Raw genomic sequence first — 23,763 nt, forward strand, 5'->3', positions numbered from 1 at the left:
GGTGCGGCTTTAGGTGACGTCTCTCAGTTAACCTCTCGTCCATAGAAAGTCGGACAAACCCGAGAGAAATACACCACAGTAAATAAAATGGAAATAATTTAATGTTCCATGGGCGGCCCGGTACCATTTGGTCCACGGACGGGTACAGGTCCGCGGACCGGGGGTTGGGGACCACTGCTTTAGGGAATTTCAATTACATCCTTGCAAGATGAGGATTCTTAACGAGGGGAAGGTAATTCTCTTCTCTACACCTGAAGAAGCTGAGAAATTCCTTTTGAACTAGGTTTGTAATTTAAACACGGCCACGGAATATGGATAGTCGTACTGGACTTGAGGACAAAAAAGACATTTTTTGTTACGCACCAAGTAGGCTCGTGTAATTTAATTTTTGTATTTTTATATGGCTGAGTCGTTTGGCATTAGAAATGGTGAAATGCAGAGTTGCGGGGACGAGCTGGGTGGGCTGTCTAAGGAGTGTATCTATACAGTTTTTGCCACTCCTCGTTGGTGTGGATTGGCATTGCCCTTACATAGTTTGTTTAAGTAAGGGATGGGAATGGGATGTCAAGGATTAAGGGCTTTTATTTTAATGGGCTTATTTTTGTATTTTTTTACTTGTTTTAATTTGTATGTCACACTCAATATGAATATGCATTATGTTTTAAAGTGTTATGGAAAATCCTAATTTGTCAGATTTGAGATTTACAAGTTGGAATGTCCGGGGACTCAATAAGTTAACTAGATTAAAGCAGGTTATGAACAGGCTTAAAAACTTGCAGTCTAAAATAATTTTTCTTCAGGAAGTCCATCTTGCAATTTGTGCGACGGAGATGGCCTGGTCAAGTGATACACGCAACGTATAATAATCATGCTCGAGGTGTTCTAATTCTTATTCATAAGACAACTCCTTTTCAACTTACTAATATTGTTCAAGACCCTCAAGGAAGGTTTGTTATTGTTCAGGGTAATATATTTCCTATTGCAATAAATCTGGCTAGCATCTACGGACCTAATGAAGACAAACCCAAATTCTTTGAAAATTTCTTTTTAACTTTATCGTCTTTACACGGCCTAAATATAATAGGTGGGGACTTCAATTGTACTTTGGACCCTCTGGTAGATCGATCAACAAAAACGGATCCTCAAAAATCTCAATCTAGGAAAACCATAATACAATATATGACTGACTTGAATTTGACAGAGATATGGAGGAAACTTAATCCAGGTAAGCTGGAATATTCTTGTTATTCAGGGATACATAAATCTAGATCATGTATTGATGATTATTTTTTAGTATCTCAAGAATTGGTGTCAAAAATCAAAAACTGTTGGTATGATTGTATAGTTATAAGTGACCATTCGCCCATCTCCTTATCTATATTTTTTGACAAGCTTAAAATATCTCCCACTAACTGGCGTCTGCAGGTATGGTGGCTCTAAAATCCGAAGTTTGTTGAATATGATGGAAAGAGGATTGACAATTATTTTGAAATTAATACTGATCAAACTAATGCATCAATTAGATGGGAAGCATTTAAAGCATACATTAGAGGGGAAATTATCAGTTTCACAAGCACTAGAAGCAAGGAACAAAAGTCAGAAATGGTTAAATTAGAGAAACAAATAAAATCACTGGAAATAGACATAAATAAGCATGAGGACTATGGCAAACAAAAACAATTATTAGCTTTAAGAACGCAATACAACAAGCTTACATGTAAGCTAAATATTACAATTAATTAATAGGTTTTGGTAAGTTTTCGGGATATAATATTAATGCACAAAATCTTCCATACTCTTCCTAAACCAGGAGGAAAGGAGTAATCCAGTCATAGGATTGCCAATTTTTAATGCAAGAGAAGGATTTACATATCTTGGAGTTAAGATTACCCCCCAAATTGATAAAATTGTTAAAGCAAATTCCGATCCGTTAATGGGTGAAGTACGTGAATCAATTGAAAAATGGATGCCCATATCAATGATTGGACGAATTAATTTGATTAAGATGGTAATTCTGCCGAAATTTTTATACTTGTTTCAATCACTCCCACTGCCAAATCATTTTTTTAAGGAAAATAACAAGATTCTTTGTAGATGTATCTGGAACAATAGAAAGCCTAGACTTAAGCTTAGATTATTGTATCTTCCATATGACAGGGGTGGTTTACAGATACCGAGTTTACAGTGGTATTACTGGGCCGTTCAGCTTCGATGTGCTATGTTTTACTTCCTCACACAGTCTCCTCCAGCCTGGGTCTCTATTGAACAAACAATATCTAAGCTCCCATTAAGATTATACTTATATTCCTCAGACCCAAAGACTTTGAAAAAACAAACAACAAATCCTTTCCTAAAGAATACTGTTGATATATGGTTCAAAGCTCACAAACATATTGGTGATACACCTTCTATTTCTCAGTTCTCTTCTAATTGGGGTAATGCACAGTTCATTCCGGGCAGGGCAGACAGCGGTTTTAAGGCTTAGGCTGGTAGAGGTGTGCAAAAACTTGGAGATTTATATGACAAAGGCATTCTGTTAACATTTAATGACCTGAGTCTGAAATATTCAATACCCCAAAAACATTTTTTTTAAGTATGTACAATTGAAATATTTTATTTCATCAAAGCATCGTGATGCCCTTCGGGAATCGCCTCTGTCCTGTCTGGAGAATATTATGATTAAACATGGACATGGGAAGCACCAAATTTCTATATTATATGCTACACTTATCTCATATGATAAGGAATCTAGTAAAGATAGAATGAGCGCTTGGAGTTTGGACATTAAAGAGGATATCGAGGAAACTGAGTGGTCACAAGCATGCTTAAAAGCTCAAATACAAACCATTAATACAAGAATGAAGTTGCTGCAACATAAATGGCTGATGAGGACATATATAACCCCTGTAATGCTTAACAAATGGTCCCGGGACATTCCAGACACATGTGTGAAATGTTTAATTGAGAAGGGAACTTTAATTCATTGTGTATGGGAGTGCCCTAAATTGGTAAATTTTTGGAAAATGGTTGTCAGTACCCTAAGTAATATCATAAAAACTCAAATACCGTGCATTGCAAAACTTTGTATTCTGGGGATAAACCCAGATCATCTTTCTGTCAATAACAATCAGAGGACTCTTATCGACTTTGGCCTTCTGCAGGACAGGAGGATGATTGCTTTGAGCTGGAAAGAGACTGAAATATCTTCTGCATACTCTTGGATCAAGGAGATGGCAATGTGTGTTACTTTAGAGAAGTTAACGTACATTACAAGGGGTAAAGTACAGCAATTTGAAGAGATGTGGGCACCTTTAATTGATTTCCTTAAGAAATAAGATGATGCATGTAATAAGGCTCTGAGTGTGGCAAATTTATTTATTTATTTTTAAATTTTAATTTTTCCCTGTTTTGTTTTATTTTAACTGCTGCTGTTATGATTAACATATTTGGAAGGTATTTGTATTTTATTTTATTGTTGGTGATACAATTTTTGTTATTGGTTATGGTTAGTATTATAGAAAAATCAATAAAAAACATTGTTGCACTGCGCAAGCACTGAGCATGGCTATTTGTTGCTATCTGTTTTATATAACTGAAAGCCTTGCAAAACCTTTCAGTATTTAAAGTGGTGAGAGATGTGGGTATTTTAAGAAGTGTTTGTCATCAAGTCATTTGGGAGTTCCAACAAAGCCAACACCCTGCATACCACAGTAATGTGACTACAATGTTGAAACAAACAATTCATTGCCAAAATTTGCAGTGCCAAACCCATAAAGAAATTATGAACACGCTTAAAAGCCACCCTCAAATCATTTGGTACAAAATGTTATATTTAGTGCTGTGTAAAAATACTGACACTCATGATTGATTAATGAATAAATTAATTAAGTGCTATTGGTTTCATGTAAGAAAATATTCTGTGTAAACAAAAATACTGTAAATTGCTGTTTGTAAATATTCAACCCCCGGTGCTGTGGAAGGTCCTAAATTGAAAAAAATTAAACATGTTGGACTGGTCTGCATCAGGAGTAAAAAGAACCTTAAAAGCTATGCTGTCAGCCTCAGACTTAGCCTGGAACTTGGGTGAATAAGCTGCGCAGTCAGCTTCTGGAACTCGACAGAGGATGCTGCCAGGTTGGCCTCTGGCTGGAAATTTACACTGGAGAGGACTAATCTTTGCCTAATCTTTACTAAGCCTTCCTCTTCTCACTGCATCTGCTGAGCAGATTCGGCTCTGGCTTGTGCCTTTCTGCAAAAAAAAAAAAAAAAAATTCAAGGTCAAATTTTAGTCACCCCTCCCCTACATGACTTTCAATGAACATCCAAATTTCACAACTCTTTTTTTTATTGAAAAATCAACAATCACAAATACAAGAATGTAAACAGAAATTCTCCATTTTCCCTTTTTAAACAACAAAGAGCAAGCACCCCCACCCCGCCACACAAAACAAAAACAAACCCCCAGACAAAGACACACAAACACGTGTACGCACAAATACCCCACATCCCCCTGTTAATTAAAACTGAAGAAACGGAAGAAAGGTTATCCATACAGTCCAATTTTTGACCAAATTAGAACCTTAATCAGGTAATACCCATAGTCTCCTAAAATGAGAAATAACTGGTCACCACTTGCACCAAAAATTTGTCAGTAGAACCCCTCAGTGTATATTTTATTTTCTCCAACTTAAGAAAAAACATCAAATCCTTAAACCACTGAGAGATGGAGGGACATCTTATTGCTTTCCAGTGTAGAAGTATGCAACGTCTGGCCAACAATGATGAGGAGTCAAAAACATCTTTGTGTACAGAACTCTTTTGTGATACTGTGATGAGTGATGAGTGATACTGACTCATTTGCAATACCAAATACAGTATAGTGATCAGTGGGTATGGCATCAATTACACTTCAAATATGGAGGACATTATGCGGAAAAAACCTGTCCAGAATGCATGTGCAGTAATCTTGAGCACAGAAAAAACATATGACTTAAATGACAGGGGGAAGCATGACATCTGTCACATCTGTCCTCCAACCCAGGATAGATTTTTGCCTGTTTAGAATTGGAAAGATGAATTCTGTACAAAACCTTAAACTGAATGAGACTGAGGCAGGCACTGGAAGTGGTAGACCGTATCCTATCTACAGCTTTCTCCCACCGTTCATCACCAAATTGCAGCCAAATTAAACTGTATATCTGGGAAATCAAACTATGCTGGTGTGGAGTAAACATGACTAAACTCTCCCAAGGTTGCTTGGGGGTTACAGAGGGAAAATTGGGAAGACATTTAGATACAAAGCTGCGGACTTGGAGATATCGAAAAAAAATGAGCTTTAGGCAGCCCATACTCCAAGGACAGGCTGGTGAAACTTCTAAAGATGCCATCTTCGTACAAATTATGAAGTTGATTGATGCTTTTTTCGTGCTATAGTGAGAAAGCTGAATCTAAAAAAGACGGGGGAAACAAATGATTTTTAATTCAGGGGCCCAATGCTGATAGAGCCTTAAATTTAAAGTGATGCCTAAACTGAAACCAAATCTTAAGTGTGTTCAGTACGACTAGATTGTCAGTATATTGAGATGGATTGATTGGAAGGAGTGAGCAAAGCAGAGCAGATACAGAGGATGATCTACAAGACAGTAGCTCTAGATTGCACCAAGTGGATTCCGTTGAATTGGTCCAGAAGTTTAGTTTTTGGGTATGTGCAGCCCAGTAGTATATCTGAAAATTGTGCAAAGCAAGCCCACCACCTGAGCCTACATCTCTGCAATAGAGTCTTACAGATTCTGGGAGGTTTTCCACCCCAAAGAAAAGAATTAAGGATTCTATCTAAAGAATAAAAAAAAATACTTGGGTAAAAATAATGGAAGTGATTGAAAAAAAAATAAAGAAACTTGGGCAGAACGTTCATTTTAACTGCACTGATTTTTCCCGTTAAAGACAGAGGTAGACTGCTCCACCTCTGAAAATCCGACTTCATGCCTGCCATAAGCGGAGCAAGATTGGCATAAAAAAGTTTGGGTAAGGAACAGGTCACCGTAATACCAAGGTATTTAAAGCCTGAACAATTGAATTTGAATGGCAGATTCAGATGCTGAAGTTGTAGACCGGTAATGTTTACCGGACAACACTCACTCTTATGAAAATTCAGTTTCTATCCTGAGAAAGAGCCAAAATCATTCAAGATAGATAAAATGATAGGAACAGAGGCTGCAGGATCCGTCACATATAGCAACAAATCATCAGCATATAAGGATACCTTATATTCCGCCCCCTTGCGAGTTATACCTTTAAAGGCTAATGAGGATTTAAGTTTAATGGATAATGGCTCAATGGCAAAAGCGAATAGCAGTGGTGACAGTGGGCACCCCTGCCGGGTTCCACGCCCGAGACTGAAATAATCAGAGCTAATATTATTTGTGGCTTGCGGGGATTTATAAAGGAGGCAGATCCAAAGACAAATGTATCACCAAACCCAAATTTTTTTAATATCGCAAACAGCTATTCCCACACGATTCTATCAAACGCTTTCTCAGCATCCAATCAGACTACAACCTCAGGGAATAGAGATGACTGCTTAGAGTAAATTATATTGAAAAGTTTACGAGTGTTAAAAAATGAATCCCGCCCTTTTATGAATCCACTCTGCTCCAGAGATATGATACATGGTAGTACATTTTCTAACCGGGATGCAATTACTTTTGCCAACACTTTCACTTCGGCATTCAGCAGTGACAGCGGTCTGTACGACCCACACAGGTTGGGATCCTTGCCCTTCTTCAAGAGAAGGGCTATTGAGGCTTGATTAAAAGTGAGTGATAGCATGCCCTGATCCAGAGATTCATTTAGCACACCAAGGAACAACGGTGCCAAATTATCTCTAAACTTTTTTAAAAAGTCAACTAGAAAAAACATCTGGGCCTGTTGCTTTATAAGACTGCATCGACTTTATTGAAGCTCTGACTTCGTCAAGAGATAGTGGAGAGTCGAATTCCCTTAGAGACTGTATCAATAACTGGAAAATCGACACTTTGAAGGAAATCACCCAGTCTCTCATTATCAGTAAGGTATGCAGATTTATAAAGAGCAGAGTAATATGACTAAATACTGCATTGATCTCTATGGGATCGGTAACGGTAACATTTGAGTCATTATTAATCTGCGGTATTAGGCATGATGCAGCCTGCCGTCTCAGATGATGAGCTAACAATCTGCATGGTTTATCACCGTATTCATAATACGATCCACGAGTTTGTAATAGCATGCGTTCAGTTTCTTGAGTGGAGAGGAGATCGAATTCTGCTTGTAACTCAACACGTTGTTTGTATAGCTCTGGAGAAGGGTTGGAAACGTAGCTCTGATCGAGTTGGCTGATGGCCGATGAAATTTCCCTGAGTTTAGCTCTGTGCTTCTGATTTATGAAAGCAGATTACGAAATTATTTGCCCCGTGAGAGAGGCTTTCAGAGTCTCCCATAATAACGAGCACGGAGTAGAGTCAAGTCGATTAAACAACAAGAATTCATCAACAGCTTTAGAAATAGACACACAGAAATCCTTGTCTGCTGGGAGATGCAAATTAAACTGCCAAGGAGATTGTGTAGGTCTATGGGTTAAGAATTGGATATCCAAAGCTAGAGGAGCATGATCAGAGATCACAATGCCCAAATAATCTGCAGATACAACGGAGTGATTAAGATGGCTATCAATAAAAAAATAATCAATTCTGGAATATGAATGATGCACAGGGGAGAAAAATGAGAATTTCTTGATCCCGGGATTGGGACATCTCCAAGTGTCTACTAAGCTGTTTTGTGATATGAAATCGAAGAAAGATTTAGACATTGCAGATTGGGATACGGGGGGGGGCACGGTGGCTTAGTGGGTAGCACGTTCGCCTCACACCTCTAGAGTCGGGGTTCGATTCCCACTTCCGCCTTGTGTGTGCGGAGTTTGCATGTTCTCCCCATGCCTCGGGGTTTCCTCCAGGTACTCCTTTTTCCTCCCCCGGTCCAAAGACATGCATGGTAGGTTAATTGGCATCTCTGGAAAATTGTCCGTAGTGTGTGAGTGAATGAGAGTGTGTGCGCCCTGCGATGGGTTGGCACTCCGTCCAGGGTGTATCCTGCCTTGATGCCCGATGACGCCTGAGATAGGCAGAGGCTTCCCGTGACCCGAGGTAGTTCGGATAAAGCGGTAGAAAATGAGTGAGAGTGAGTGAGATTGGGATACAGCACGAGAACTAGAACGATCCAAAACAGGGTTCAAAACACAATTCAAATCACCAGCAAAAATGATCAAATGGGTATTTAAAAAAGGAAGACTATTCAGTAACCAATTCGCAAAATCGGGGTCATCAAAGTTTGTAGCATAAATATTAACCAGCAAAACCTTGGTCTGTATCAACGTACCAGCCACAATGACATTTCTTTTCAAGTCACAATTGACTTTGTGACAAGTCAAGTCAAGAAGCTTTTATAGTCATTTCAACCATATATAGCTGTTGCAGTACATAGTGAAATGAGACAACATTTCTCCAGGATTGTGGTGCTACATAAAACAAAGACAGGGCTAATTACTTAATAACTAGTCCTAGCCACATACTGTAAAGTTCAACTGTGCAACCTGGTGCAAACAGTGCAGTTGAAGACAAACAAGACAGACAAGACAGAGCAGAACAAAAGACAGTGCAGACGAAAAGTTACAAGACGATACAAAAAAGACGATACAAAAAAGACAATAAACAGAATCAGTGTAAATACTGTATTTTCAGACAATATTGTGTGCAGTAATACTAGAATGAAAACAGTTTCTTAGCAGCAGGTCCCTGAGATCCTTCTCACTCTCTGAGATCACAAACTCAGGACCTCTGTTTGCTTCCAGAATATTAAAATCTACTAAAGGTGGTAGAGAATTTTCATATTTACAGTAGCTCTCAAACTTTGGAATAGCCTTCCCAGTTTAATCTCTTTAGTCAGGCATACACAATACTTCCCATAATCTTGTGATCTAGTACATGCACATTATCATCTAGTGCTTGCTAATATTAAGAACAGCAGCTGTGCTAATTCCTCTCCATTGCTTCTCTCTTTCTACCTATCCTGAGAGATTGTACCAGCTCCAATTGTCTTCTGTGTCATGAAGATTTTGGCGCTTCACTGAGATGAAGCCTGTGAGGATCCTGAGGCATCTAGATGTACCAGCTCCAGTTGGATTCTGCTTCATGAAGTATTTGGACATTCTACGATGAGATACCAACTACATGTGGTCTTTGAGGACAACAACCTCATCATCAATACACAATTGTCAGACTGTATATAATCAAACCCTCCAGTGTCACCGAAATGATGGGTTCACTTTTGAGTCGTTACTCTCAAGGTTTCTTCCTTTACCATTCAAGGGAGTTTTTTCCAGTAAAAGACTGGTGTGATTATTGATACCAGTCTCTCATTTTAAGCACACATAATATCACAAGGGTAGCCTTCTTTCATCTTTCATCGCATCTTTATTTTTTTCTGTTTCTGTAAAGCTGCTTTGAGACAATGTGAAATGCTAAATGCATGTTACAAATAAACTGAATTGAATTTAATTATCTGCATCTGTCAGCATGCTTTTTCAGGTGTCAAATGCATTTTATTGTCACTAAGTTACATACCATGCATTTCTGTTGTGAAAAGTAATCAATCTTAACGTTTGACAGAGAATATTTACCAATGATTGTGACTCATCAAAGTAAAATGGTTTCACTGTCAATTGACAGGTCTATTGTTGTTACTGACAAGACCCTTTTCAAACCCTTAGTTGGCATTCTTACACATCATAACACATCATAGCAACATAACACCAACTTCTGTTGGTGCTATGTTGCATTTGTTGTTTTGCCAGCTATACTTTTTTCCTAGTCTACCTAGTTTATGCTACTTTATAATTTATTATCTTTTACACTATAGCAACACTATAGCAATCATCTGCGCTTACATTTGCCTTTACCTCCATTACCTGACAAATGTAATTTGTCTGTTTTTTACAATTATTTTAAAAGTATAAAAGCTGCATAAATGCTAAAAGTATAAACTAAGGACTAATCTACTATCTAGTATTAGTACAAGTACTATCTAGTATTAATTAGGACACTTTTAGAGCTCACACTAAATATGTGTGTCAAACATATGTTCATTTTAAACCCACCTGTGTCCAACTATATGCTTACACAATAAATATTTCTGATTGTGGAAGGTCCCACAGCTAAAAAGGCACATCAGATTAGATCAGCTTCAGTGTGAGGAGGGAAAAATATGGAAATCATTATAAAAAGATAAGCAAACCTTCAAATCTTTTTAAAAGCAATGTAAAAATTCATTATAACAAAGTGGAAGAAAATATGGCACAAACCAACACTACCAACAGTAGCTCAAACTGAATCTGTCAGATATCTGCATTCAAAAATATAAAATATAATATGAGCCAAAGCACGAGACAATATATAAAAAGAAAAGGCTGAAGATTTGTCAAAGACAAAGATATTTTGCACATTTTTTCACCTGTATGTAAATTTCACTCACCATGGCACATGTGACTTGACTTGATAATTTCTTTGTCACAATTTGGGCCTATAAATAAGAAACAATCAACCATCATTGGAATGCTTATTTAAATATTGTTGCTGACCATGTGCATCCCATCATGGCCAAACTTTACCCATCTTCTAATGGCTACTTCAAGCAAGATAATGCACCATGCAACAAAGCATAAGCTGTCTCAAACTCAAACTGGTTTCATGAACATGACTATGAGTTCAGAGTTTCTCAGAAACATTTATAGTCACCAGGTCTGAATCTAGTAGAACACATTCCTGAATGATTTCAACATTCTAGAATATCAAAGAAATGTTTGCTACATCTTGTAAAATCCTCAGCATTCTTCAGAGAGTAAAGGTAACAGAGAGTAAAGTGCAGCCCCACCCTGCATTAGCACAGTGTTGGTTACATAAGTATAGTAATAAAGTGCTCAGTGTGGGGATATCAGATGTGGATTTTTTTTCCTAAATATTTAAAGTTGCTGTCTAGAGAAATAATATAAATTTAAGTACTTAGATGTCTTTGGTGCTATTTGAAAAATTAAAAAGAACAAAATACAGCAACCATACAACACTGTTTTAATGCAGCAAAACTCTCTGCCCGGTGAAATGTGCAAATGTGGAAAAGATGCAATGTGCTCATACATAGTCTGTACAGTACAGTATGTATGTGTATATATATATATATATATATATATATATATATATATATATATATATATATATATATATATATATATTATACAAGTATAAATATAAATATTATATATATATTATACTATACATGTATAAATATAAATATTTACATATATATATACAGATAGCTTATTGTCAGATAGATTATTATATTAAAATTAATTATTGCAGTTAATTTTAATTATTGCAGCAAATTAATGCAGTGTGTGTATAGTCCAGGGTGTATAAGTGCAGTATGAACGCAGTGTGTGTAGTACAGTCCAGTGTTGAACTGTTGAAGTTGGAGTGCAGTGTGTGTAGTGGTTTAAAAACATCAATATGATTAACTTTTACAGTTCATAGCTATTAGCAGTTTGTTAACTGCAACATAAGGCTAAGGCAAAATGATTAATTAATGTGATGTTCATTATTGTCCTAATTCTTTTGGTTAACTAAATTAGATGTAATTCAAGGAGACAATAAGCTATCTGTACCACAGGACTTTTCTGTATCTGTTCTGACTCAAAGGCTGATCTGACTCAAAGGCTGCCAGGAGTAGCTGACTCGAGCTAGGCTGTGCATCACAGCCAATACTACGGTGGCCGAGAAGTGCAAAACACATTATCCATATCCGAAAACAAAACAACAAATCCGAAAACACATTAACAAATCCAAAAACACAACGACAAGTCAGACAACCCGGAAACGGTAGTTATAGTTTGCGAATGGAAACTTACCGATCATCGGACAAGACACTGTCGTAACTCAGAGCCCATCTCCAAGTCGACACATCGCAGGGTGTCCTCCTCTCTTAAACTTTTTGGTTACTAAAGACTGTTTTAGTTAGACTTAACCGATAACTCTATAATTACTACAAAAAACACTGAGAAAACTCCTCAGACCTGGATGAGAATGAGCAAACTTCTTTATTGTGGTCAAGAGAAAAAGAGAAATTGCCAAGTTGAAATTTCCCCTTATTTTTTCCAGTACCTTTCACCCATATGCACATTTATGGATTTTCCTCCCCTTGTTTTTCATGACCCAAGACTAAACACCTGGGCCTTCTTCAGTCTGCACAAAAAGTTTATGAACTATGATCTTCTTTCTACACAACAAGTTATGAGCTAAGGTCTGAAAACCAAGGTCTTCTTCATTCTACACAACAAGTTATGAGCTAATGTTTGGGCACCACATGTCCATTTATGGATTCCCGCCCCCCTTATTTTTCATGACCCAAGACTAAACATTCTAAACACCTGGGCCTTCTTCACAACACGTTCCACCACCTGTGTTATCACAACTGTGCTCAAAAGTCCTTTACGTCCTGGCCAAAGTCACATTTGCCTCTCAAACTTGTATGACCGACATCCTGAGGATTAATCCTTCATTCAGCTACCATGAGTAAGTTTCTCTTTTGCTATCTATGTCTGTATATGATTTTTACTGATTATAAGTCACTTTATATCTACGATTTATGTCACAAGTTATTATGTTAAGCTCTTACCTATTCATTATCTTATACTGCTACTATAGCTAAGCTATTGTTATGATCTCAGCCTGCCTTCTCTCGCCAGCCTGGGCTTGCTTACATATCTCAAGCTTCAGTTCCTCTACCTTTACTAAGTTATTCCTCTGTCGGAACTCAGAGCCGGTCTCCAAGTTGACACATCACAGGGTGATCTCTTCTCTTAGGCCTTTAGTTAAATTTCACTGTTAACTCTATAATTACTACAAAAATACTGAGAAAACTCCTCAGACCTGGATGAGAATGAACAAACTTCTTTATTGTGGTCAATCAGCCAACAAATTATAATTTGCCAAATTCAAAGTAACAAATTGCCAAATTCAAAGTATCAAATTGCCAAATTAGAAGTAACAAATTGCCAAATTAAAAGTAACAAATTGCCAAATTAAAAGTAACAAATTGCCAAATTCAAAGTAACAAATGAAAACCCCCAAAAAGAGCATGTCATGCAAAATCAATCAAGAAAAACAAGAACTCTCGCGACGTCCTTGCAAAAATAAAAACCACCCACCTTGACCCACGGACACGGGCATGCGCCCGCGTGTGCGCGCACGCACCCCTACGCGCACACACACCTTCGCCCCCAAAGAACCAAAAAAAAACCTCAGATATCTTCTCAATATATACCCTGGCGCTCCTAGGAGCCCAGGTGCCATATCACCTTATTTACCGGAATCATCTCCTATGTTTTCTAAATACACTGACCCAATTTCCCCTTATTTCCCATTACCTTTCACCCATATGCCCATTTATGGATTTTCCTTCCCTTATTTTTCATGACCTCAGACTAAACACCTGGGCCTTCTTCAGTCTGCACAACAAGTTTATGAGCACCAAATGCCCATTTATGGATTTTCCTCCCCTTATTTTTCAGGGCCTAGGTCTGTGGACCACTGTTTTTTTTCATTCTACATATGTTATTGCTATGGACCAAGGTCTGAGAACCATGGTGTTCTTCATTTTCCATAACAATTTATGAGCTAAGGTCTGGGAACAATGGTCTTTTCCCTTCTACATAAGTTGTTATTACAAATGTGCTCAGACTGACTAGGCCTGACAGCCCCGAATCTGGTTGCAATAAACATCTTTGGCCTACAACATCACCTACATATGTCTTATGACAGCAATTGTAATATTTTGCAAGGCCTAATACTTTACTTTGGTTATAGTATTGTAAGGAATAATATTTTAATTATTTCTACTAAGATTTTTTCCAACACCTCCTTTTCTCCCCCTAGATCCTGCGACTCAGGGTCAGCCAATTCATCGCACCATTCGAATTCCTCGCCCTTCCCCCTATCCACGGCCTGTGCCTGCTGATGTCCTGGCCGGCTATCGCCACTTCCAACTGCTTCATATCACCTATGAACTCACTACATTTCTGGAACAGCTCAGTTCTCCTGAGCTTCCTGAGCATCCTTATTTGCTGTCCCATATTGTGAGATGTCCTCATGCTCGCACTTCCTCCTCTCAAACCCCTCTGGTTAACCTTGTGGACCAGAGTACTCAAACTGATGGCTGTGCTCATGCTAAAGCCTGCCTCCCTGAGCTCGGAACTCCCGTCTCTCCTCCTCATGCCTATATTCGTCCCCTCTCTCCCACCTTGGCATCTTCTCCCTCCGATTCTGACCCTGGATCTCCAGATTACACTCCTACTTCTCCCATTTACTAATTTACTAAGCCATTATAATTACTGCCTTTATAATAAACATTTCCTCTTTTATCCACCCTCTGACCCAAGTGTGGTTATTTTATTCTCTAGTTATATATTACCTTAAGGTTATTACAACATCTGGGGTTTATTCCCATGTGTCTTATGACTCCAATCATAATCCTCTTAAGGCTTTCCTGGGTTCAGGGATTTTTTCACAACACCACCTGTCATTCACCTGTATATCTTTAATGACAGGTGTCTTGTCCAAAGATCGGTAAGTTTCCATTCACAAACTATACCTATCTTTTCCGGGTTGTCTGAATCATTCCACGAAACACATTAACAAATCCGAAAACACAACGACATTTCAGACAACCCGGAAGAGGTTGTGATTGGAATACTTACCGATCATTGGACAAGACACCTGTCACTCAAGGTATAAATGAAGTTCAACAGTCTGCCGCAGGGAAAAGTTGGAATGGATGGATGGAATGGATTACTGTGGAATAATGTTGTTATGTTCTTATATTTCAACTTTACACATTACACATAAGATTCCATACCTGTATATCTTGAGTGACAGGTGTCTTGTCCAATGATCGGTTTCCATTCGCAAATTATACCTACCCTTTACATTGGTTGTCTGAATTTTCGTTGTGTATTCGGATTTGTTGATGTGTTTTTGGACTTGTTAATGTGTATTTGGATTTGTTAAAAACATCAATATGATTAACTTTTACAGTTCATAGCTTTTAGCAGTTTGTTAACTGCAACATAAGGCTAAGGCAAAATGATTAATTAATGTGATGTTCATTATTGTCCTAATTCTGTTGGTTAACTAAATTAGATGTAATTCAAGGAGTGTCCAGTAGGGGGACTCAAAGGCTGCCAGGAGTAGCTGACTCGAGCTATGCTGTGCGTCACAGCCAATACAGCTCAGCACACAGACAACAGCACGAGTCCGTGTCTATTTTATTAATATATATTATCCACCTTTTCAAGGTAGAGAATTTTTATCAATGTCATAAGTTAAGATCGCACAGTAGTTCGTAATGCTTTTTATTTTTGAATGTGCTTAGAATATGAGGTAATGGTTTGGTTGTCATGGTAAACATGCTAAAAGTTTGATTGTCATGTTAGCACGCTAACATGATATTAGCCATGCTAACCACGAGTCATGGGTAATCATGGGTAAATGGTACTGTTTATTCATTTAAATGGTTGGGAGCAAATATTAGGTTGAATGTAGTCCATGTTATTTTATATTTCGTGTTTAACTTGTTGATTGATAATAGGCTACTGAAACATTGTTCAAATAGTTATGTAGCATACCATGTTGTGGAAGTATGCTATAGGCTGTGTTAGTTATGGCTGTTAATTAGTCTGATAGCCTGAGGGTGCTGCGGAGACGTCTTCCTGAGGGGAGCAGAGAGAGCAGTCTGTGGGATGGGTGGCTGGAGTCATTAGTGATTCTCCGAGCTTTTCTTATACACCGCCTTGTGTAGATGTCCTGGAGGGAGGGAAGCTCACCTCCAACAATGTGGCTGGCAGTTCGCACGACCCTTTTCAGGGCTTTGTGGTTGCCAACGGTGCTGTTTCCAAACTAAGCAGTGATGCAGCCCATCAGGATGCTCTCTATAGTGCAGGTGTAGAATGTTCTGAGGATGCTGGGGCTCATCGTTGGTGCGCCTTCTTCAGCACTGCGTCAGTGTGTGTGGACCAAGTGAGATCCTCGCTGATGTTAACACCCAGGTACTTGAACGTCAATGGTGATTGGTCTGTGTTCTCTGCTCTGTCTCCTGAAATCTAAAATCGGCTCCTTGGTCTTGTCAGTGTTGAGTGAGAGGTGGTTCTCCTGACACCATTTAGTCAGGGTGCTAAGCTCTTCTCTGTAGGCCGTTTTATCATTGTCGGTTATCAGGCCTATCACCGGTGTATCATCAGCGAATTTGACGATGACGTTGGAGCTGTGTGTGACTACAGTTGAGTGTGTACCTGAGCCCTGAGGATCAGCGGGGATGAAGTATTGCTGCCTATTCTTACCACCTGACTTCTGCCTGTCAGGAAGTCCAGAATCCAGTTGCACAGAGAACTGTTTAGTCCCAGAGTCTGGAGCTTTGCAACAAGTGTGGCAGGCACTATTGTGTTAAATGCTGAGCTGTAGTCCACAAACAGCACTCTCACATAGGTGTTCTTATTTTCCAGGTGGGAGAGAGCAGTGTGTAGGGTGAAAGCGATAGCATCGTCTGTAGAACGGTTGCTGTGGTATGCAAACTGTAGCGGATCAAGTGAGGCAGGCAGCACAGAGCAGATGTGATCTCTGATGAGTTTTTCAAACCACTTACTGAAGACGGGTGTGAGAGCAACTGGCCTCCAGTCATTTAGGCATGTGATTTTATTTTTCTTTGGTATGGGCACAATGGTGTATTTTTTTGAAACACGATGGAACCACAGACAGACAGAGGGAAAGGTTGAAAATGTCTGTGAACACACCGGCCAGTTGGGATGCGCATGCTCGGAGCACACGGCCTGGGATGCCATAAGGACCCGCAGCCTTGCGGCTGTTTACCCATCGGAAGGATCGGATTACAGTACATCCACGACAGAGATGTAGAGTGCACTCACATCTTTTGCAGCAGACGTGGGAGCGCTCTCTGTTTGGGCGGGGTTGTGAGCCTCGAAACGAGCATAAAACTTATTTAGCTTATCCGGTAGAGAGGCGGCAATGTTAGCAGTCGCTGTTTTGTTCCCTTTAAAGTCCGTGATGTTGTTGATGCCCTTCCACATGCTTCTTGCATCATTGGTGTTGAATTGTTCTTCAACTTTGTTTTTATATTGTCTTTTTGTAGCTTTGATGGTTTTCCTGAGATCGTAGCTGGCTTGTTTGCAATCATCAGGATTCCCGGATTTAAAAGCAGACGTCCGTGCTGACAAGGCCGCTCAAACATCGCTATTAATCCACGGTTTTTGGTTGGGGTAGACGCGGATTGTTTTTGTCGGCACAACATCTTCTATACACTTCCTGATGAAACACTTGACAGAATCTGAGTATGCCTCTATGTCGTCATCAGACGCTGCCCGGAACATGTCCCAGTCCATGTGATCAAAACAGTCCTGTAGTATAGCGTCTGATTGGTCCGACCATGGATTGTCCTATAAGTAGGCAAGAGCAGAATGGGCGAGTGATCCAATCCGAAAGGTGTGCGGGGGGGGGGATTTGTAGGCATCCTGGAAGGGAAAGTAGCAGTGGTCCAGTTCACAGTCAGTTTCCTCGGAGCTCGCAACATGGCTGCCATGCTGGACGCCATCTTGTAAGTAACTATTATAAATAACTATTGAATTGATTTATTAAATGATAAATTTCATATGTTGTATTTCATTCATTCATTTATTCATTTTCTACCGCTTATCCGAATTTCTCGGGTCACGGGGAGCCTGTGTCTCTCAGGCATCATCGGGCATCAAGGCAGGATACACCCTGGATGGAGTAAATATATTGTGTTTGTAATTGTTCTTAAATACTTGTCTTTTTGATTGCCTTATATGTTACTTTTTAAATGATTATCATATTTTTATGTAATTGGCGAATCATAAATGTTACTTGAAGTAAAAATAAAAGAAGCAATGAGAATAAATGTTTTTTAAAGATTTATTTTGACTGATTTATCTAGTACAAATCACAATCACTTACAAAATGTGATATAAATTTGAATGTAATTTAATCTTTTTCTTTGTATAGCACTTTTCACAATTGAAATTGTCTCAAAGTAGCTTTACAGAGCATAAACATAGTCAAAAAGGTTATTATAAAGAATAATATAAAGATGAATATAAGACAAAGTTCAAGATTAATATTAGATGTGTTTACGTGTGTTTTCATTTAGCCCCAATGAGCAAGTCTGAGGTGACTTGTTGAATTCTAAATTTTTTATTTTTTATTTTCATTCATTATTAAGTCAAAACAGTGATTAATGAATAAACATTGAACAGAAATTAAAAAATGTAAATTATAGCACTGTAAGTAGTTCAAGCAAACTAATCAGAATCCCATTGCAATGGCAGCTGAGCATCTCTGGAAAATTATGGAAGGCATGGCTGAGAGAGAAAACAAAAAGCAGAAGGGAAAGTGAATGCATAAATTGCAAATTCAAATGGAATTTTAAAATATTTTTAATATTTTAAAGCTTTATTCTTACTTTTTGTTTTTTAAAACTTACCGGTGCACAGCTGCCTGTCATCTGCAAACAGAGGTGGACCTGGCAATGCAGGTAGATCTTGGGGGAGAATCCAGTGAATGTGAACATACTAAAAGAGAAGCGGCTGGATGTGGAGACACCGTTCTTCAACACGTCCACCGTGCTATCATTGGGGTTCGGACACCTAAAGAAAGAAAGGGATTACTTTTCCGTAAGTGATTTGAAAGCCACATTCACATTTCTAGTCTTTTTTTTTCACCAACTTGTTAATGATCAGGTCCCAGCGGACAGAATAGTCCATTTGGTTGATGGGTGTGGCCCAGCAGCTCTCCAGCACGATAGCAATCTGAGTGCTGTCAAAATGATCCACTTGCACTGCTATATACATCTGACGGTTCACTTCTAGGGTCACATTGCCAGAGTATGGTACCAAGAATGTAGCATCAGTATACGGGATTATGTGGATGTTGAATGTGCTCTCGGTGGACAGTTCATTGCTAAATCCACTGTGAAAATAAAGAAATGCATTTTAACATTTGAATAATAATAATTTATATTATATGGCATGCTTCATATTAGAATGTAACTAATCATATCTAATCAAGTATGTAAATGACAAAACAGAACTGAAACTAGAGAACAGCTGAAATAAAGAAAACCAATATGTTTAATGCTGCTTTTGAAAATAGGTAGAAGGAAGTTAATTAATTTTGGCGAAAGCAGCCTCAAGACTTTAGCAACTTTAATAGAGGGGGGAAAAAAAGAGTGAAAACATGCCAAAGTTGAATTATACTAGGATTATACCTTCCTGAGGCTTCAATGCCCATGGTCATTGAGATGTTCTGGATAAATTGATACACACAGGAAATGGCAATGTTGAGTCCACCAACCGTGTGACTGATCAAACCGTTAGTCGTCCCAACATTGTTCTTGAAGATGATGTGTGTGCCATTAGTCTAAAGTAACACAGAAATGAAAGACACTTTATTTAGTTTCTGGATGCACAATTCCATCATAAAGCCATACATTACCTTTAAATCTAAATTTAAAATTGCTTATTCATAAAGTTAAACATTTGACTTCTGCAGTACAACAGAGTACAATATTTATAAAATCAAAAATAATTGCAGAGGGAACCTGAAAATTCTAACAGTGTATGTTACTGATCTCACTAATTATGTAGTGTTAGCATATCCACACAGTCTACATAATAAAATGCATGCAACACACTTGCAGTTTCTCATTTTATATCTTGTGTAAGTGCCCGGTAAGGTTTTGATGTCTTTTATTTTGAAATTGCCACTTTTCCTTTGTTACGTCACTTGGTGTCCACAGGTGCATATAATCTGGGAGTTTGCCCGTGGATGGAGGTGGAAAGGGGGTGAGTAGTTGGGACACTCACTTTCTGTTGACCGTTTCGTTTCGTACGTTTCGTTTCGTTTCTTTGGATATACACTTCCTTTGAACATTTCTTTTGATTTACAGTTACTTCCTTTTCTATTTTTTGGAGATTATTTCATCTTGCCATCATTTCTGCTATACATCACAATAAACCACCTGAATGAAACTGAAACGCGTCATCTTTAACTCCCTCTACTCAGCCTCTTAGCGGCTACTGGTTGCTGCTACAGTTTAGTCAACAGAAAGTGACTCGCTGTTGGATTTGATCATTGGGATCGTGGATCATTGGGATCGTGAATCACTGGGATCTTGGATCATTGGGATCGTGGATCATTGGAAAGGACTTCTCTGGATGCAGAAAAGATGAAACACGGACGCACACACCGAAGCAAACAATGACTACAGAAGAGGTATGTTAGCGGTGTTGCTGTTTTTCGCTCCAGCGTTGCTATTTATTGAATGTGAAGACGCCTGTGTTGCTGCGTGAAGTTTGTGTACCACGATATTGAATGGATTGGATTGGCTTGTGATTGTGAAACAAGGTGCAAAGTTGTTTCGCATGGTGGTGCTGCGCCCATTCATGAAATTGTTGGATTGATTAATGCGCTTTGAGTACGGCGCTGTTGGATGAATGTGGATTGTGTTGTGGGCGAAATGAATGTAGATGAGCCTGAGAACGCTGCTGAGAGCAGCAAGAGAGAGCCTAAGCCTACTGCAAAGGCCTTGGCAGTCAAAATGGAGGGATTGCAAAAGGATCGCAAGGCTATGGTGAATAAAATGAAGAGCATGATTTTATCTATGAAAGACCTCATGAAATGTGATGACAATGCTCCACAAGTGCGTTCAATGTTGATATCTTTGAAATGTTTAAGGGATGATGTATCTGTGTTGCATAAAAAGATACTTGTGTTTCTCCCTCCTGATGAACTAAATAAACAAACGGAGTGGTTTGAATCAATATGTAAACGCAATGATGGATTTGTGGAAGATGTGGAAAAATGGATGAATGAAGTGGAAGATTCCAGGCAAAGTGCTCCAAATACAGAATCAAGTTCTACTCAAGGCCATGCAAATCTTGGCTTATCACTCTCAGTTTTACATTATACAAAGCCATTGGATAATCCTCTTATACCTCCATCTTCAGTTGAACCAGTATCATCATCTCACAGTATGCAGGATCCAAGTGAATATCAAAACCTTAAAGCTGGCCATGATGAAGTACAGTCTCAAATACAACCAACAGACGGTGTTTCTAATGTGAGCAGGAAAACGTTGTCTAGTAACACAACTCATGGATCTCAATGCAGTCGATCTTCTATTGCATCTGCTCGTCTTAAGACAGAGGCCGAAATGGCAGCCTTGTTGGCACGTCAGAAAATGTTACAGCAAAAACATGCACTGCAGAGAGAAGAGGAGGATCTGAGGAAGAAAAAGGAACAAATGGAGCTTGACACTGAAATTGCTGTATCAATGGCCAAGATGAAAGTATATAACGACTCGAGATCGAAATCGAGTATATCTACTACGCCTCCTGATACCAATGTTTTAAAGAAGAAACAGACTGGAACTGAATCTTTTATTCCTAATGTGGAATCATTTTTACCTTTAAGTTCATGTGTATCGTCACAACATCTACCTGTATCATATTCACAGACTCATGCTACTCAAGAGGATTTAATGCATTTCCCAACTCGGTCAGTTCAACAATCGCAATATACTGTTCAATCTAATACAAGGCAGACACATTCTGCATTACCCAGCACCAGTCATGATAATGCACATGTACAAGGACCTAGAGTGCAGGGTGCACATGGATCAAGTTCACATGATGGTTTGGAAGGACGAGGTGTTTTCGAGCTTATTGATAAGCAAAATGAAATCGCTGCCCTATTAATTCAACAACGTAATTCGGCTTCGCTTCCACCAAGGGAGGTCTCATTTTTTGATGGCGATCCATTGCTTTACTATGATTTTATACGGACATTTGAAGAGGTAGTGGAAAGGAAAGCAGTTGGTGACGCAGATTGTTTACATTTTCTGGAGCAGTACACTAGAGGGCAACCTAAGGAGCTTGTTAGGAGCTGTCGGCACATGATTCCTTCTCAAGGGTACAAAAGGGCCAAAGCTTTGCTTAAGGAGCATTTTGGCAATGAGGTAAGGATAGCCTCAGCTTACATGGAGAAGGCATTATTATGGAGAACAATAAAGTCTGAGGATGCTAAAGCTCTGCAGGATTATGGCTTGTTTCTCAGAAGTTGTTGTAATGTTATGCAGAATATTCATTACATGAATGAGTTGAATCTTGCCACCAATATGCGAGTCATTCTTGCGAAACTTCCTTATAAGTTGAGAGAAAAATGGAGGATAGTGGCATATGATTTACAGGAGCGACGTAACCACACAGCTTGTTTTTCTGACATTGTGAATTTCATAGAAAGACAAGTGAAAATAGTTACAGATCCAGTATTTGGAAACATTCAAGATGTTCTGCCTAGTGGAGGTAGAAACCTGAATGTAAAGTCACCTCGTTCCAAATCTAGAAGCAGTTTTGCCACCACAGTCACTGCAACAGATGTAAATGAATGTAGTGGGAAGACTGTAAACAGAATCTGTCTTTTCTGTGAAGGGGAACACAAATTGGATTTTTGTAAAAGGCTTGCTGAGAAATCTCATGGAGAAAAGATGAATTTTCTGAAGAAGAATGGGATTTGTTTCGGTTGCTTATGTACAGGGCATGTCAGCCGTGATTGCAAGGAGAGAAGCATATGTAAGGTATGTCATCTCAAGCACCCAAGTCTTCATATTTCTTCATCAGAGAAAAGGAGCATTCATTACACTAGGAAAGAAGAATCAAAGCCAACACTGGGTAGTGCTTTGGTCTCACTTCAATCCAGTGCTCTTACTGGGGCTGGTAAAGACAAGTGTGCATTGTCTATTGTACCTGTATGTGTAAAGTCAAAAAAGGGAAGTAAAGTGGTGATCACCTATGCATTCCTGGATTCTGGAAGTTCTGCAACTTTCTGCACAGAGAGTTTAATGTCAAAGCTCAATCTCTCTGCCAAGAAAATAAACATACTAATGAGAACCATGAATCAGGATAAATCCATCTTTTGTCATGTTCTTAAGGATTTGGAAGTGTCAGGATTGAATCAAGAGCATTACTGTACTTTGCCAGAAGTATACACTCAGAAGATCATGCCTGTAAGCAAAGCTAACATTGCCACACAAAATGATCTTGCTTGTTGGCCTCATTTAAATCACATCTGTTTGCCGTCAATTGATGCTGGTGTAGAGCTGTTGATTGGAGCTAATGTGCCAGAGGCATTGGAGCCATGGCAGATTATTCGTAGTCAAAATAATAGCCCATATGCTATAAAGACCATGTTTGGGTGGACAGTTAATGGACCAATGAACCTACTGGAGAAGCATGCTGTTGAGGAGTATCCTCATACCACTGTTAATAGGATCACAGTTATGAAGTTGGATGAGTTGTGGGAGCGACAGTTCAAGACCGACTTTCCTGAATGTGTTCAAGAGGAACAACAAGGATTGTCAAAGGAAGATCATAGATTTATGGACTTTGTTTCTCGATCAGCAAGACTGATGAATGAACATTATTACATTGGTCTTCCACTCAAAAATGAAACTGTTATCATGCCAAGAAATAGAGCAATAGTGGAACAACGTGCTCTGAATCTTCAAAGAAAGCTGCGGCGAAATGCAACCTTTCATTCT

The 23,763-nt window shown here is 38.8% G+C and overlaps 1 protein-coding gene across 1 annotated transcript in view; it reads right to left on the reverse strand.

Moving 5' to 3' along the window:
* Positions 1–18,095: 18,095 nt before the first annotated feature.
* Positions 18,096–23,763, reverse strand: part of LOC113662210 (alpha-tectorin-like) — a 46,671-nt gene continuing 41,003 nt past the window's right edge. The window contains exons 22-25 of the mRNA XM_047817367.1: positions 19,432–19,583; positions 18,891–19,133; positions 18,649–18,811; positions 18,096–18,526 (exon numbers count right to left, since the gene is read on the reverse strand). Coding sequence (XP_047673323.1) covers positions 18,512–18,526; positions 18,649–18,811; positions 18,891–19,133; positions 19,432–19,583 — 573 coding nt within the window. The 3' untranslated portion in view covers positions 18,096–18,511. The remainder of the gene's footprint in view (positions 18,527–18,648; positions 18,812–18,890; positions 19,134–19,431; positions 19,584–23,763) is intronic.

The sequence above is a fragment of the Tachysurus fulvidraco genome, chromosome 8 (genome assembly GCF_022655615.1).
Source record: "Tachysurus fulvidraco isolate hzauxx_2018 chromosome 8, HZAU_PFXX_2.0, whole genome shotgun sequence".
Classification (NCBI taxonomy): Eukaryota; Metazoa; Chordata; class Actinopteri; order Siluriformes; family Bagridae; genus Tachysurus; species Tachysurus fulvidraco.